General features: G+C 39.8%; 1 protein-coding gene across 3 annotated transcripts; it reads right to left on the bottom strand.

The window, feature by feature from the left end:
* Positions 1-115: 115 nt before the first annotated feature.
* LOC133741152 (protein SPIRRIG-like) lies at positions 116-18,057 on the bottom strand. 3 transcript variants are annotated; one of them, XM_062169102.1, is made up of 20 exons: positions 17,910-18,057; positions 17,324-17,811; positions 16,186-16,255; positions 15,498-15,583; positions 14,794-14,929; positions 14,647-14,703; positions 14,209-14,385; positions 13,674-13,865; positions 13,477-13,542; positions 13,109-13,223; positions 11,765-12,936; positions 10,846-11,545; positions 10,657-10,759; positions 9,346-10,454; positions 7,549-9,196; positions 4,345-7,389; positions 3,658-3,966; positions 3,133-3,439; positions 2,584-2,730; positions 116-2,054 (listed from the first exon to the last, which is right to left on the bottom strand). In XM_062169102.1, exons 2-20 carry the CDS (start codon positions 17,527-17,529, stop codon positions 885-887), a joined length of 10,815 nt encoding a protein of 3,604 aa, XP_062025086.1. In that variant the 5' UTR covers positions 17,530-17,811; positions 17,910-18,057; the 3' UTR covers positions 116-884. The 3 variants fall into 3 exon arrangements, with proteins under 3 accessions (XP_062025086.1, XP_062025085.1, XP_062025087.1); XM_062169101.1 differs by having other exon boundaries at positions 17,324-18,051; XM_062169103.1 differs by lacking the exons at positions 14,647-14,703; positions 14,794-14,929; positions 15,498-15,583; ... (1 more) ...; positions 17,324-17,811; positions 17,910-18,057 and having other exon boundaries at positions 14,192-14,328.
* Between the last annotated feature and the right edge of the window lie 164 nt (positions 18,058-18,221).

Consider the following 18,221-nt stretch of genomic DNA (forward strand, 5'->3'; position numbering starts at 1 on the left):
CTGTATGAAGCAATGAACAAAAATCGATTACTCGACACGCAATGTGATTCCGCAAATTCATTTAGGAAACTGCTCCAAGAGCTAAAAAAAACCTTTTATAGATCCATGATAATGAGGATGCAATAATAAACGATGGCTTCATTCAATCTCAAACTGTAAACAAACAAGACCTCCTAAATATTTCTTTGATACAAGAAAAAATACCAAGTTCTTTCATTTCCCAATCAACAAAAGAACCAGCTTCCTTCCTAATAAACCTCGTAGGAATTAGGAAAGAGAAGATTGTACAATTCACAAAAAGAAAAGGCCATTAAGTGCCGCCCAATTGCACTGTTCAAAAAGAATTATAGCCAAAAGGCACATGTTCAACCAATTAATCGTCCCACATTCAAACAGGGGACGGGTCATCACCACCCCATGGTCCCATTCCTGACAAGCTTTTCTGCTATACAACAACTTCATTACACACTGTTAGTCCTAGTCCATCTATTTACATCAAAACAAAAGACCTGTAGAGACTTGATGTTCATCGGGTGAAACGGCAAACATCCTCCCATTCATGCAAAAGCACAGCCTATCATTCTGCCTTCTCGATCAGATGCTCGACCTGTTGGGGCAAACATCCTGTTGTATACTTGTGTGGCTTCAACATTTAACATAAGCTTATGAGAGTTCTAGTGTTTTACTGTCAATCCTGTATAGTTTGGTCCTGCTTCTGTCCAGGCCAGCCCTGCAGTGGCACTTTCCCTCTTTCCATGCATTATGAAGTCACTTCCATTCTTTTCATTCATGAGGATGACTCATAAAACCCTTAAGGTCTCATTTAGAATCGATAGCTGTCCCGTGTGGTGAAGTTATGACACTTAAATGAGAACCTCTGATCATCACCCCTGAATAGCTTTCAAGCTCTCATCTTGCAGTGTCCATGAAAGCAAATGCCCGCCAGAATCACCACTTAGTAACTGCCTTAGGTCAACCGTAAGGTGAAGGGCAGTAACAGGATGCTTATGATACTTCAGTACCTTGTGGAGCACCAACTTGTACTCTGGAGCCTTATCACTGAGATTTAAACCAACCGTTCCATTGCTAGTTGACTTCTGTTGGGAACTCTCACGGTTGGAGTGGTGCACCATTTGCCACACCTTAACAGCCCCACTCTGATGACCCGTTACAAACCAGTTTGTATCCAGCCAATCAGAATATGTACTGCTTGTCACGGAAAGAATTGAATCAGAAGGCAGTTGGGACGTGTTAACCATTGCAAGGCAGTCCCCATTAATGCTCCAAACAGCAAGCAAAATCCCAGCTGCCGTCACAATATCCCCAGTCAAATCATTCACATAAATTGCAGATATCGGTGTTGGGAACTCAGGGAGCTGCCTAACAAAAACCAAGGAGCTGAGATCCCATATAACGACAGTGCAGTCATCTGATCCACTCACAATCAGCATGTAAGGCTGGCTAACATGAAGGCATGTGATTTTGGATGTGTGGGCACAAAGTGCCTTCTCCAGCTGTAAGCGTCTCATGACACGGGGACCATACTTGCTGATTCTCCAAACAGAAACTAGGCCATCATCAGCCCCAGTCACCAGAATCTGACCATCATGGCTCACACCAGTGCACTGAATCTGGTTTCCCCCATGAAGATTCTCATGTGTGGAGACCAGTCGATCTTGATCATAACTCATAATTCTCAAGCTACGATCAGGAAAACCCCACGCGACGTACTTGGTATATGTTCTTGGTTTTAGCAAACAATTTGTTCCTGCCACTAGGATTTTCTCATTGACAGTAACAATCTGAGTTATGGAAGACGTAGTCTTGCGGATCTCATGCGGAACAAGATGGTTCGAGTACTTGAGTGGATGAGGAAGCCTTCTGTCAACCTGCCTTTTGACATGGGGTTTGAGAAATAACTGTTTGGGTGTCTGCCCAAAATGATTAATTTGTGCTAGAATTGAGGCTTTCATGGCAGGATCTGTAACTGAGTCGATGTCCACACTGCCCTCATATGTGTAGTGATAAAAGACATTCACAGCTTCCTCAGCCGCCTGTAAGATAAGAATGAATTAGCACCAAAAGCAGGAATAAAAGGGAAATGAATTTAAGCGAAAGCTGTGGGATAGCAAAAACTGTGGAGTTAATTTGAAAACCAGAACCAAACATATTCTTTAAGGTAGCATTCCATAATGTCCACCTTAGTTTACTAAGTTGAACATTCAATGCCCGTTTGACTGCCAAAAGCACACAAGGATTTCATCATACAAATAGTTTAGGTTAAGGCATCTCTTTTAAGATATAAAGGATAAATCATCTTTTCCTCATGATATCTTTCAGCTGGGGCATTCTCTGGATGAGGTTTAATATTGGGTTCAGAAAGATGAACCCAAAACGATGCCACATATTCTTAGAGAACTTCCTGGTACTTGTGCAATCTGCATGCCTTTTATCTGCTTTTTAAATTTATTACTTGGAACTTTAATGGACTCTTTCAAAAGATTGAGAATGAGTTGCAAAGTGCCAAATGCATAAAGGTAATGACTGAGAAACATATAGATCATGATGGATCTTGATACCGACCTTCCCTCTTTGTTTATATCCAAAGATGAGATCTATCCAATGATGCAAGTTTTCTGAAACATAATCAGATTCCAGTGCCTCCCTATGCTTTCTGATGAACTCCCTAACACTGCCTTTAGCCCAAGGAGGTAAACCAACATCACCAACCTGAAATAGAAAACAAAGACGCAATTCATAAACAACATGAAATAGAAAATGAAGACACAAACTGTATTATTCTATAGTATGTGAATGATCCTTGTTTTCAATCAGCAATTGCATGGGAGCACACATTGGGACAGGAAGGACCACACACAGCAAAACCACTTCCCCAACCTTGAACATGTACACAACCTCCCTCTAAAATGTCCCACCACTTACATTGCTGCATTTTCAAAATTATATATTCACACTCAAAGTATGAAGAAACATTAAGCATCCAGGGTTGTACAAATATTCAACACTACGATATCAGTATATACTTTGTCCCCTGCAAAAAATTTAGGTTCGGTAATAGACTGTAGAACATGAAACAGAATCAAATATCTAGTAAGCATCAAAAAATCTGACCTTCTCTCCCGACTGTTTCTCTCCCAAATCCAGATTGAAACGATTTTCCAGGAATTCTGGCATGTAGAAAAATTCTGGAATCAACTCTTTCACATCTGATGTGTTTCCCTTTCCAGCTGCACTTAACCAAGTATCTCCAACACTATTGAAAAGACGATCAGCATGATCAAATTGACCTCCCTGTAGCTTCTGATTCTCAGCACTGAATGGTGGTAGGCGGAGAAGATAGAAGAGGACAATCCCAGCACTTGAATAATGTGAACCATAATGAAATTTTGGTACCTCTGGATCATCCCAGCTCTCATATCTAAGTAGAAAAACAGAGAATAGGAAATAGAAATAAGAATACAATACTAAGTAATAAGTAACATCCATATGAAAAATATAAAAATGAAGTGGAAACCATAGAAGGGCAAAATCAATTATATAGAAATGCAACGAGAACGTCAATCAGTGAAAGTAAAAAAACAATAAGAACATAAAATGACTTTAAGAACAACTTCAAGTGTAAATGATGAAGGTGACCTTTTCCGGAATTCTTCTTCACCCTCTGGTGTTTGGCAACCCATCGGTTTTTCAAGTCTACGAAATGTTTTTGGATTCAATAAGTCCAGATTTTCACTCTCATAATCTGACAAAACCCATGGAAACACTGGATATTGGGTAAGATCACTGTATCCACGTCCTGCCAAGGTATTGAGATGCATGAGGTACTGAAAATTGCTTATTTCTCCATTTTGCCACCTTTTTGAAAAGGATTTAGCCACCGTCTTAAATAGACGGCTACCCTCGTTGCTTTCTTGTTTTGATGATCCTGAAATGGTTGTGTCCAACCTAATGCAAGGACGAGAATTACAAAGTCAAAAATTATGCATTTAAAAATTCAGAAGATGAAGAAAAAGTATTGGGCCGACAACTATCAATACTCAAGTTAAACAATAACATAGGTAAACCTGCCATTCATATCTGCCTTGTCTCATGCTATGCAGTGGCATCATAAAATCCCCAAAAGACTCAGATAAAGAGAAGGCAGATGCACAAACACATTCAGAACTAACAGAACACACACACACACGTCTAAGAAACTCAAGATTCATACAATATTTTATTAGAAAATGAAGAAAATGTCCAAAAGTTATGACAGCAACAAAATTTTGGGTTGCTTCTGAAAAAAGAGTGGAAAAAAAAAAGTATAGGCAATTGGAGACTTACATGCTATTCCTGGGAAGATTCATGGCCACTAGATTCTTAAAAACCTCCTCCCTCTCCTTTTTGTGGAACACCAGGAGATCATTACATCCATCCATGCTAAATATCTCAACAGCAACAGGACGCAGCTGGTAATCACGCTTCAACATTTCATGAACACTGTCAAGTTTCCACATGTGCCAAGGGTGAGGCAGGTTGCCACCAGTACACACTTTCTCCTTTCCCCATGCACCACCATTATAGGCCCATGCTCTTCCCCCAACCCAGGACTTAACAGCTGTGCCCCAAGATGAAGTTGACTTGGACTGGAAATCCATACTGCCATCCTTCTTTACCCCCAGAGCCTGATCAATAATAGAGAGGTCATCTTCGAATTCCTTTTCACAAATGCACCCAGATTCATCAATGAAAAAATTCTCAATCACATACAGAGAGAGCTCGCCTATCAAAAATATGCCATCATGTTTGTCAAGGCCTACAACTCGTTCACAGTTATATCGAAATCGTATCCTTTCAAAAGGTTGCAGATAAGGTCTGATTAGGTATTCTCCATTGTCATGGAGTTCCTTGTCTGGTTTATCATCTGTAACTTTGACATCATCAGTTCTTGCAGAAGAGGATTGCCATGGAGATCCTAGGTCAGATCTTCCTTGTATACTCTCATCTATGGGAAGAGACCCTGAACTAGACTTACCACCAAACTCAAGTGCAGAGTGTAGACTTGCTTCATTTATACTACTAGTTCTATCATCACTCCACTCATTCCTAACAGAAGCAACCTCTTTGACATTATCTGGTTCTTTATAAAATGATTCATCATACAGCTCTCTGTCAAGACCATTCTGTTTGGCATTATCAGGAAAGAGTTGAAAGAACGGTTCAGAATCATTATCAGAAGAGCCTGGATCGTTCTCATTTCTGGCTTTGACAAGCTCTGCTTCAGCTACTTCAAATTGTCCATCAAGAATGTTTTGGATGGTATCAATTTTCAATTTGCACCGATCAAGCTTTTTCCGCATCCTGTATGGACCTTCAATTGGACAAAGTTGCCAGTCCGGATCCTCTGGAACAGAGGATTTTCGCATTGGGAATATTCCGCGCTCATGAACAAGTTGTTGAAGATGGGTTTGCCACTCACTCTCAGCATGCAGAACCCATCCATACTTGTCTTGACGGACAACTCTCAGCTCAGTAGACATTGCATCCCGTACCAATTCCAGAGCATATCTTCGTTCATTCACCTGCTCCCAGTGCTTTGAATCTAACTTTGATGTATCCTTTGATTTTCTCCCCATTTCTCTCTTACGACGACCTTCCATAGCTTTTATTCTCACGCCAGGAAATTTAGCAGATCCAGTTATATACTGTACCCACATAATGGAAGCACACTGCTCTAGTACTTTTTCCACAACCTGTTCAGAGTTTTGAAGCCACTCAAAGAAATCAGATAAACTTCCAGTCAATAACTTGTCAAACCCACCATGTAGTACATCAAGGTGCTGTCCTTGGTTTGGTTTAGAGACAAGCAAATCTTCTAGAGCTGACCTGCGATACACCAGGAGGTACTTGACAATATCAACTGCCATGTTCCGTACGCTCTGTCGTTGGTCTCGAAGAAGAGAGATCAAATTTACACAAAGACAACAGTTTATGTCGGTATCCATATTGCTGGGACAGAACATAATTCGCCTGTGAGCAACTAATAACTGCAGGACTGTGCAGATATCAATCCCTAAATTATCTCCCGAAGAGTTTGGGGATACTCTCTTCTTGGGTTCAATTAGCAAACCTACACTTGAAAGGAGATCATCTTCTCCAATTGCAGCCAAGAATGTTGGCAGAAAGCAATACAATATCATACGATTTGTATTTTTAAGAATTGAATATATATATGCATCAAGTTGCCGACTCCCTCTTCCAATAGATAAGAGACCCTTTCCACTAGGAGTAGCTTCTTCAATTCGGCCATCTTTATTTGCCAATTGTACCATAGACAATAAGAACTCGAGGGTCCTCAGTACAGCAGCTGGTTGAGGAAAAGCACCCATATATGCACGATCCACTATCATCCAGCATAATGAATCCAAATTTGAGGACCAACGACCTTTATCCAGCTTTTTCTCATCTTCTTCATCATCACGCAAGAGACGTCTTTCCAGAAAGTTCATCAGTCTGCTCAGGCACAAACCCTGGAATACTAATACGGAATCTGCATCAACATATAGGGGGACACTTTCCAAGATGCCCTCTATAATCTGTGATGATTTTATTTGCTCAGTCACAAACTCGGAAAGAACTTCTGCAATAAAATCTAAAACAGCAGTTGCTCCGGCGGAACAAGGACCACCTCCATAACCAGAATCATCCATTTCAAGAAGCAGCTTTGGAGTAACTGCAAAAAAGGTATTTGCAATAGAAATCCCCTGAGAAGTGGTCTTCACCTCCGAAGATTGATCGAATTCAGTACTAGTCACAGAATAATCCACGGAAGGACTGGCGACTAAGGGAGATCTGGATTCATTATGGCCTGCACTTCCTAGCCACGATGTCAATGCTACAACTGGCGAAGGACTGATTGGAACTCTAGAGATGGACTTTTCGGATAAATTTGGAGAATCAAGCATGGTAAAAGAAGCAGAACTCTGCGAATCTGGTGGTTTAATGGGCTCGGGCCTGACTTTCTTGTTAAAGAAGCTAGATTCATCCATGCTGGAAGTAGCAGACATCTGGTCAGCATTGTCGTCATTTAAGCTCTGAACAGCTTGTGCATCATCTTGCACAGATTTGTTCAATTCCTCCTGAGATGTACAAACCTTGATCTCTGCTTTCTCATCAGTCACAGAATTCAGTCGGACAGCTGTATCTTCAGAACTTGTACTTACTTGAGCAGGAGGGAAGCTTCCAGCACTCATGGAGGTTTTGGCAGACTGATCCTGTTCATGAGGTAAGCTAGTGTTCTGTGAAATACAAGTATCATCAAAATCATTTGAGTTCTTCTCTTCTGTCTTTGAAGAAAGTTCCTTTGCCATCTTCACAGCATGAGCCGCTCTGCAAGACACCAGTTGAATGATAAGAAAATATCACAAAAAGTTAATTACAAAAAGTAACATCTTTAGTTGAACAGTACAGATAAGAATCACATGAAATTGGAATAACATGTCATCCTATATTACTATGGCAGAGTAAATTTTCTGTCCCATGACAAACCTGACACAAGAAAAATATAGGTCACCACAGCTTTCAAGAAATTCTGCTCGTTTGCAAATAGCAGTGAAAGGGGGGCACATTTTTGCCAAATCAACCATAAATCTCAAGACTGAAGTAGCAGCTGCAGGGGCTGATGCCTCCCCACCCATTAAGCGTGCCGCGTATGTTTTATGCATCAATGCTTCACCTTGAAGCTCTCCAGCCATGTCTGCATTTCCATTCACAAGTTCTGCCACAATGCCAGCAACCAGGGAAAGATTACCTGTTTGGTGGGCAAGCATTGACTGAAGGCTCAACCTATCAAAAGTAGATTTTGCCATAGTAATCACAGACTCCAACAACTCTATAAATTTCAATTCCACGGAACTTCCATCATTCGGCATAAGGGCATGAAAGTCTAGCATGCGAACTTCTGGCAATCTAGGATAAACTGGCTTGCCAAAAATCAGACAAAATAAAATATAATATATGTCTGGGGAATCATAGAAACTAGGAAGCACCCGGGACAAGCCTTGATAACCTCCACTCGAGCGAAATTTCAGTGCAAATGTAGGAGAGGAAGTAAGACAAACACCAAGCAGAGTCATGATCCATCTCATGCTTGTCGGGTGGACAGCCTCATCTAGAAAATATGTTATCAATTTGGATGAAACAATCTTGTGCCACTGCTCAAGCAACTCTTCTGATTTAATGGTTACTTGCAGATCAATCAGCATCTCCAGCAGCATATTTCGAACGATTACATGCTTCCCCATGGCCTCACGCATTATTGGATGTCTGGGTGTCAGTTCTGGTGGATCAAATGTCATAATGACAAACCTAACCACATGTTCCAGTTCAGAAGACAGAAAACCATCTTCTAGAATTACCCCAAGCAATACAACCAATTTCTCCAAAACAGGAACTTCAACATCACCACGTTGCAGAGTAACGAGTAAATGTTGAACAAGGTCTATACGGCGCAAAACAGTGAGGTTATGGTTTCTGTACCAGTGCATTGACACTAGATGCTCCAGAAAACCAAGGAGAGCAATTTGAATCGAAACTGAAGCTTTTACCCACAATGTCCAATCCAATAGGACATGCTCAACCATGTCTGCATTGGACAACACGATGCAATTTGAGGTCTCAGTTGGAATATCAACATTTTCTAGCTCTGATATATGACTAAATGAATCTTTCTGCGCAGAAAAATCGTCCATGTCTCCTTGGGATCCAACTGATGAAAACTCCTCACGAAACCTTGACAGATTAAGTTCCTCAAAACTGGTTTCCTGCACAGTTGAGGCTGGTGACAAATTAGTCCGAGTATACTTCAACTTCCTTGGTTCAGAAAATGAAGCTTCACAGGCAGCAATCTGGAAAAATATCTCAAGAGATTGCATATCAAATAGTGACATTCGTGGACGCAAAAAGAGAGATAGCAGATGGTATCCCCGGCATTTCTGCATGTCTCTCACATTCTGAGGATTTTGATGAAGAGCACATGCCAATAAAGTGAGGGCCATGTGAAGCATGTCCCTAGTCTCAGCAGCCTCAACTAAGGCAAGGACAACAGTAATTCCACCAACTGGACAGATAGTATCACCAACTACACATTGCCTACATAGATAAATATCCCCATGAAGACGTCCAAAACGTGGAATACCTACAGAAAACTAGAAATAAGAATACAGGATAAAAATAGAAAAGAAAAAAAAATAAAGAAAAAAAGAGTTAATCCAACTGCTCCAGCTTTGTTGATATAAAGTAGCCACATTAAGATGTTATATGTGAGAGGCTTTGACTTAAACATACCCCCAATAGGAGAAGCTGCTGCAGACATTGGATCAACTAGATTGAGCATGTATAAAGCCCCAGATGCTCTATTAGCTTCTGTACAGGTACCATCAAACGCAAATATAAGCTTCCTTCCAGCAAGCTGCAGGGAGAGATTTGCTAGTCTCTCCATATCCCAAACAATTCCACTGCCATCTGCTTTTGTGTCTCCTTGCTTGTTTGCAGTGTCAAGCTTCTGTGAATTAGAGGCCAGGGTCAAGTCAGCATCTAGTGAATCTAAGATAGCCATGCTACCGCCACCACATGCCTGGTTAGGGACAAAACGAAGGAGATCTGTGTCTTGGAAGAGCCCCCTATATCCTCTACCAAGAATGTACATGAAACAGATACAACCTGAGGTGAGCACCTCTTCAAAAAGATAGCACGAGCGGACCTTCCAGGTCAACTCACTAACTTTTGCACAGGTAACAGGGGTCCCTACTGTTACCTGCAAAGGAATTCCAAAAGGTGATGGAGAATATCCTAGTTTCCCTGTGTGTCTCAGCTTTCCATCAAGATACACATAAGCAACACTAGCTTGGAATAGTCCAGCAAGAGCATTTGGTTTGTTATGTACAACTGCAAGGTGATGCCACCTGCCCTCCTCAAATTCCAAGCCTGAAAATGATAGGGAGCAAGAGTTGCTGGTTGCGAGGGTCAGAACACCATCCTCCTGAAGATATAGTTCTGCATAGAATGTAGTTTCATTATTTGCTGCACCCACAGAAAACATTCGTAGAATATGCCGCTCGTGATTTTGCCCACTAGGCCGCCTTTTCGAAGTACCAGCTTTGGAAGACTCTGTTTCCTTAACTTGCGACTTGAAAAGATTTTGAAACTGAAACCAACAAACAAATGAATAACCAGCAGCTGGAGGCCAAGATCTTTCTCCCAGGGAGACCTGAATGGAAGCATGCCCAATTTTGCTCATGTCCATCTCTACAAAGGGTGCAAGAGAAACACTGTCCGAGGCCATATCCTCCATAAGGATTAACCTTTCCATCATTCCAACAAGTATGCTACCTGATTTCATTTGCCTCATTTGCAACACATATCTAATGAGCATTCGAAGTTCTGATGCAGATAGCCTGTCAGCCATACATAATAAACCTTGTTATTCAAGTACACTTTAACCCACACCAACATTCTTAATTTCTGTAGAGATAACTAAATTTCCAAAATCCAAATTTAAATACACACGAAAATGAGATGAAAATAAATTGAAGTCGAACCACAATGCTGACTGGACAGAGCAAATAAAATGGTTCCCAGAATTGTACAAAGTTATACCTGTATGCCCCAAGAACTTCTACAATCTCCAAAGCATATTTAAGTAATGAAGATGAGCCCGAAAGGAAAGGGTGGATGGTTTCCAGCAGAAGTTCTACACAACCTAAATATATTACAGAAAGTAGAAGTGAGAACTGAGAATAGTAGTCATTAATTTAGAAACTAAACATTGAATTATTTGCTTCGCACCTACAGAGGTGAGGTTTTCCTGATTGAAGGGGCCAGCACGAGCAAGACTTTCAATAAGTTTCAGCACTTCAAGCTGCAGCTTAGGAGTAAAGAGCAGTAATGAACGAATGAGAACTCTAACAGCACCAGCATTGTACACCCTTTCCTTATTGGGATGAAATGAGCCTGATGTAGTCGTTAGTGAAAAACTTGACGCCCCACTATCAGGCACATCAGATGGTGTATGACTTTCTGGTGTCAAGAACGGTGGAAGCACAATTTCAAGAGCTAGTTCGAATAGTAACTGTATGACTTGCTTTTCACAGTCCACACAAAGTAAGCCAGACTCGGATAAAAGATCATAGAAAGTTTGGGATGTTATAATTGTGTGCAATTTTGTCCTATTAACTGCATTATCACACACTCCAGCAGTCACAACACGCAACAGGTATGTAAACACCTTAATGTAGACTTCCAAAGAAGATTGATCTGCATGCCCTCCATCACCTTGGAAACTATGCAGTGTGGTAAGCAGAAGAGAAAAGCCAGTAGCTTCACCGAAAACCCTCTGAGCTGAGTTATTAACTCCCAAAATGCGCCACAAAGCTCCCATAGTGTCACATTTTGCATCATTTTCAAGCCTGTATTGAGATCCCGAAACACTTGTAACCATTCCACTTTTTAGGATTTCAACAATTGCACCTAACTCTTCAGGATGTGCCTAGTGAAAATCAGATCAAAAGTTATTTGGATACTAACAGACATAATTAAAGTTTAACTCATGTATTATGGTTTCTGCACAATAGCTTTTATAACATTCAGACGTGCAAAATTTGATATTTTGAACGTCCAGGATTTGGATTGCTAGTTAAATTGTATTCAAAAAAAAAAAAAAGTATGCAAATGTACCGGAGTAACAATAGAAAATTAATTCACAAACCTGGCTACCATCTTCAATGATCAAACATGACAAGACCCTTAGGACACCCGAGCGATGTATATCAGACACAAGAAATGGGAGAACAGCAGTTACCCCATCAGCCAAACGAAAAGATGACTGATTTGTTTCAGTTTTCTTTAGTAGAGATACCATGCAATCCCATGCAACGGAAATTGTACCATCAACTTCAAATATAGGAAGCTTCCCTGAACCAGATTCCATTAGCCTGGGTGATGAAATAATCACATCCTTATTGTCCAAGTGTGGTTTGAAGCTGCCTGATCCCGATTTTTTCTCCAGCAGATTCGTATTACTATGGTCTGCACCCAAAAGGAACTTGTGCTGCTTGAGGTCATCCAACAAAACCTCCAAGACACCAACTTCTCGGAGGACTTTCTTGTACTGCTGGTCAAATGATAGAAGCTTAACAAAGAAGGAAAGTATAGTGTGCTTTAAATCTGATGCTATTGGTTGCTGCAACAAGCAGCAAAGTGAAAGTAATTCTTGCTCAGGAATGCAATTCACCACAGTGACAGCATACTCGAGAATTTTTAAAATTATCTCGCGCAAGGAAGGAGGAAAACCGTCCATATTTAGGATTAAAAGTGGAACAGTCCGTAACTGTTGGCACAACTTGTAGTTTTCAAGATGACTTGAGAATATTTTAAACATCCGATTAAGAACTTCTGCTTGCAACTCCCTATTATCCGCTTTGAGAAAAATGTCCTGCAACATCTGAACTGCTTCAAGGTCTTTAACTTTATTATTGTCCTTTTCCCACACATCATCAGCCAAGCGATCGGAAGATGCTGTGAGACTCCTGCTATGACCACTAGACCTCATATGGGAAGATTTGGAACCTTTGACTCCAGAAGTTCCAGCAGACTCAGTTGGGCCAGTTTGAGCTAGATTAACAAGAACATCAAGCAACCTAGAGAGTGTAGGAGAAAGTTGTTGGGTTAAGGACTCCTTTTCTCCCATGATATCCTGCATGTCTGCAACATTAGATGCATCGGAACCATCTAAAGCAGAACTTTGGTCTGAAGATCTAGAATAAACAGCATGAAACCCCTGATTTTTTGACATGGATGAAAGTGCTAATGCGAACCGAACGAGGAACTGATACCCATGGGCATTATGAATATCCTCCCTGAGCCTAACACCGCCAGCCTCTACAGGCCAAAATAACATCAAATTAGAGCCAACACGTTAATTAAATTGCAGAAAATCACAATAACAGACGTACAGCATAAGGAAAAAATATTTAGCTTGATAACAAAAATTCATCCATCTCATCGAGTTAATATGATTCGATCAAAAAAAGAAAATTGATAAGGCAATTACCAGGCCTATATGACAACTCTACACATTCAAGCAACAAATCTACAATTCCCATAGTGTATGCAGAATCACCACAATCAGGATTGAAATCCTTAACTGCCATCAAAAGAACTTTTATCTGCATATGGGAGCAGAATATCAGAATCTGAGAAAATATATAGAATGACAACAAGAAAACCATGACTGTAAGATATGAAAATAATGAACCAAAGTCGGCACAGTATTTTTAGTCAACATCCACCTTGTTAAACTATACATTCATCCCAACCTGATCTAGAGGGGTATGTAGAAAGCATACATGAGTGTAGGAAAGCATTCAGTGTATTTAACCATGCACGAACAGTAAGAGTGCATATTTAATCTGACCATACCAGATGATGTTTGCGAATATATCGTGCAGTGCTCCCATTGTCATTGACCAAAAGAAGACCAAGAATCTGGAAAAATAACCATATGTTAACACAAGCAAGATAAAAATTAGCATGTTAGAGAGCTGATTAAATATGGCTAATATTGCTACACAGCTATGTCACTGCAATAATGGAAGGCAATATCTGCTATGATCTACCTGCATAGCATGTCTATGAAGTTGTATGATGTGCAGCAGAACTAGTCCCTCCTTATATCGAGAGAAGACAGTCAACGACCCATTTGCAACCATCTGAAAGAGCAACTGTAGCGAATCATCCTCAATCAAACTCTGCGCTGCCAAAGGATGGTTTGCCAATGCTTTCATAACATGCACAACACTTCCCTCTACCTGCATAATTATAGGTTAGAAAGGCGGTAACAAGATACAGTCAAAATGCACGAGAAATTGTTTGGTTGTTTTATTTATGCTAATTATTAGAGCACTATTCTGCTTGATATGTTCCAACTACGTGAAATTTACGCCTTATAGGAAAACAAGACAGGCCTATTCAAGAATCTTCATGCTTTAAAATGTAAAAGTCTCTAGCAAACAGAGACAAAACAACAATCAAGCCTATACAATTATTTTTCCAACAAAGAGTTTCAGGGGTGTCCGTGCGTATACATGCATTGATTCATAATTCATAATTCATAAGCATGCATGGTGTTGTGTACCATTAAGCAAAAGCTACCTCAAGCCGACGGACTTGACCAGCTTCACCATTGTAATCTTTCTCAGATAAAAATGGTTCTTCATGACCAGCAGCCTTTTGGTGTTGAATGGCTTCATCAGGATCCAGAAGGGCATTAAGAATATGAATGAGACAGCATAATATTCCCGAATCAAGGAGAGATTGCTTATCAATAGGCTGCATACAACAGTAATAAAGAGAAGAAAAGCAGATTAATAAATTCCATAGCTTTGACAGAATCGATGCATATAAGTTTCAAAGATAGTCTCAAGATAGGTTACACCAAAATAATAATAATAAGAATAAGAGTAATAATAAATATAATAATAATAATTATTATTATTATTATTATTATATAAAATACAATAGAAAATCACTCGACAGTCACAACAAAGAAGTATAGCAACATAGAGAAATCAATAAAAAAATAAAAATTACCCCTGAAACAAGGACTTCTATGGCTGTCAACATATTTGAACCAGGACTGATGCCATCCTGCAAACAATAAGCAAGGATATGACTTTGAATAGCCAATGAAGAGAAAAACAACAATAAGAATCAAGCTGAAATGTCTAAAAGCCCAACCTTTGTGATTTCTGAAAAAAACTTCAATACTTTTGCTATATCCAAACATCTTGTTTTGCTGCTGATTTTTAACTTTTCAATATCTGTTACAAATGCTCTTCCCACCACAAACGAGAATATATGTGTTTCAACTAACCTGTGATTCATCAAAACTTGCAGTGTTAGTCTAAAAGCTCATGATTTGCTTTCTGATTTCCACAAGACTAGGTAGATGCATTACAACTAATTGACAGTTGTTCAGTGGAAAATTTGCCTCGTTTACCAAAATAAGCAAAAGTCCCGTTTAAGTAAAAACGCTTTTGGATTAACACAAAACCATATGTATCTACTAAATCAAAGTCTAAATCAAATAAAATTGATTGATGATAAATTGTTAGGTATAGAGGAGTATCCACTTGTCCATTCCCAACTTCTGCAACATAAGGTTGTGATTGCTGGAACTAATCCATTTTGATTTGCAGTGGTACCAGGAATCAATTAAAGTACACACGTAAAGAATAACATGTGTGACTGACCAGTAATCAAGAATCCATTCATTAAAAAGCAAAAGCTCAGTATAATTTCCATCTCTATTACACAGGAAAATTGACCAAGAGCAAAGGTATACTTACTGCAACAATCATTATATTACATCATTTTTTTTTTACTGTAAACAAATAGGTCATAATATTCAGCAGATAGGATAGGGAGGAGAGTATTCATACATAGTAACTAACTGAGCTACGTTTGCATGCTGCTTCACTAATCTACAGAAAACATCTACAGTTAAATTTAAGGCCGCTTCTTTTTCCTGCATGTACCAAAAAAAAAAATTAGAAACTGAGAATAGTAGGTGACAATAGATTTTAAGAATAAAAATAGCTTCATGCATACTAGCCTAGTGCGTGTCATTTAGCCTTTTGTTTTTGAAAATTTGTGAAAAAAAAAAAAAACTGGAAAATAAAGAAGAAAAGAAATGAATAGTGAGTAGTTATTTTCAGTTTTATAGCTAATATCAGTTTTACCCTCTGTAAATGTTGTTCTTCTGCATATTAATAAACTATGGGCATAGAAGGAAGTTCAAAAATTTAACCATTCAAAGGAGAATTGGGTTAATTATATAAGAGAGACGTATATATATATATGAGAAATCATTAACCCAAGAACAAAACATTCTAGATAGAAATTCTTAATCCCAAGAATGATTTTAGTACTCTAGGATGTTTTATTATGACATTCTGGACTATCCTGGCAAATATATAATACTACTCTCTAGGGACAGGAATTGACTTAGTTGACTAAGATGTGTGGAATCTGCACCAAGACTCGATCTTATTTTTCCTCCTCTCTCCCTATTGGTTCTGCATCACGGTAAGAAAGAAGAGCAAAAAAAATAACTAGTTAAGAACAAACCTTTTCAGAGCTGGATGACCGGAACTCTTCCCAAAACCTCTTGAAGTCCAATTCCAGTTCATGTTTGTCTCTGATTTCACAGGCATGTATGTTAATAATCCTCCAAAAGAGAACACCACTGAAATATAGTCTACAAACACCTGATACCTTGACATATACTTTCTGGTTGAGGTTTAAAAATGTACTTTTACAAGCAACGATTAAAAACCCACCCAAAACAATAATCCAATTATTTCTGGGAGAAGAACCTGGGGAAGAGCTATATTAACTTCCCACTTTTTGGTTCTTATGCTCTCCAGTCACCAGCCGTGTTTCGAGAGGCAGGCACAAATTAACTCCTCTATGGAATTAGAGAAACTCTATACAGGCACATAGGTACATAGGTATGTATCTGTACATACCTACCTCACTACCATCATCTTCAACAGACAGCACACTACCAGCTGCTTTATTTTACAAGGCTTTTATCACATCGTCAAACATAATCTATTACCCTTTCCTTTATAAGGCCATATATTATGTCATTGGTATGCAAAAATTATCAACCAATGACATGCAATCCAAAGCAACAAGGGCTTCAGACATAAAATCTAACTTAAACCACAGTGTGATTGAATCAGAAACTTTTCTGAGGACCAAGAACATTAGCAGATCATGTATCTAAAACATAACGGAAACCTACGGAGGCAGAGGAATCCATTGCTTAGTGCCATGAATTAGATGTCAACAACTCCAATTCGGCAACAGCTACCAGGGCCTACACTAAAGAACTGAGAAAGAAACTTCCTACAGAAACCACTCCTGCACCACTAAAACTAATCATCATGTCATCTACTAACACCGCAACTGTGTCATCAAATTAAAAAAAAACAGTCTCACAATCCAGCACTTGATCAAACACCGGAGTGCCGATGCTCGAGTGAACAAGACCTCATCCTAGTCCATCATGAACTGGTATTCCACCACCTAAAACCCCAGTAAACCCCCACCGGAGCAATCCTAACCAAGAAGAAACACACACAAAAAGGCAATGCCGTACTGAAAACGAACCAGTCGAAAAGAGCCGAACAACAAAAAGCCCTAATTGAAAGTCAAAGACGAACAAGAACAGATAAAGGAGAGTAGAGTTAACACAGACCTTGAAGGAGAATACGAGCCGTGAAGAGCTGTAAGAGCATTGGTAGAGGAAGAAAGAGCATCCGAAGAAGAAGAAGAAGCAGCAGCTGTGGCAGAAGAAGCTGAAGCAGAGGCAGGGGAATTAGTGAGGCCAACCTTCTCTCTCAAGTCCTTAAGCAATGTTCCCCATTTCATCGTTCTCCCACCTCCTTTGGATCCCTGAAACATACGAAGCGTCCTCCTCTCTCATCCGCCGCACCAGATCCAAGCCCTAGGAGGATCTGATCCAGCCAGAAACACCTCTCTCTCCCCTCCTTCTCTAAATCCTCCCAACCCCGCAAGAAAATGAACCAAAATCCAATCCAATCGACAAGTCCACCGCAATTGGGGATTCGAAAGGCAGCGAGATCCGGCAAAACGACGCCGCTTCGTGCTCCGAGCTCGATCTTCGTCTCTTCCGCGTCGTTTGAATTTTTTTTTTTTTTTTTTTTTTTTCCCTTGGAAGTGAGCCTGAAAAGAAGGAAAGCTTAAACGAGAAACGCGGAGGTTTAAGGACTTTGGGCTCAGAGAAACAAAGGCAATATAATATTTATGATTATGATTATTACCAAGATGATGATGATGAAGAAGAAGGAGAAAGGAAATTAAAACTCTCTCTTTCTCTGTGAGTCTCTGTGTTCTGTTTCGGACGGCCTCTCTCCGCGCCTTGTTCGTTTTTTTTTTTTTTTTTCTCTTTTCCTCTCTCTTTCTCTATCTCTCTGTGGACGATTCAAAAAGAAATAAAAATTAAAAATGGAGATTTCATTTTCATTTCTTTTTTCTAGAGAAATCGCCCTTTCCTCGACCACGTCAGCGTGGGATCCACGACTCGCAGCCTTCCACGTGGCGTCTCGAGATTGACGGTCAAGACGTGAGAGCCT

The sequence above is a fragment of the Rosa rugosa genome, chromosome 3 (genome assembly GCF_958449725.1).
Source record: "Rosa rugosa chromosome 3, drRosRugo1.1, whole genome shotgun sequence".
In the NCBI taxonomy this organism is placed as follows: domain Eukaryota; kingdom Viridiplantae; phylum Streptophyta; class Magnoliopsida; order Rosales; family Rosaceae; genus Rosa; species Rosa rugosa.

What these genes read in the sequence shown, in the direction of transcription:
- LOC133741152 (XM_062169102.1), bottom strand. Translation starts at nt 17,529, where the DNA reads ATGTTTCAGGGATCCAAAGGAGGTGGGAGAACGATGAAATGGGGAACA. An exon ending in GTAGCTCAGTTAGTTACTAT is followed by an intron (nt 14,930 to 15,497) that starts GTATGAATACTC and finishes GATGAATCACAG; the next exon opens with GTTAGTTGAAACACATATAT. An exon ending in TTCATAGACATGCTATGCAG is followed by an intron (nt 13,543 to 13,673) that starts GTAGATCATAGC and finishes TTATTTTTCCAG; the next exon opens with ATTCTTGGTCTTCTTTTGGT.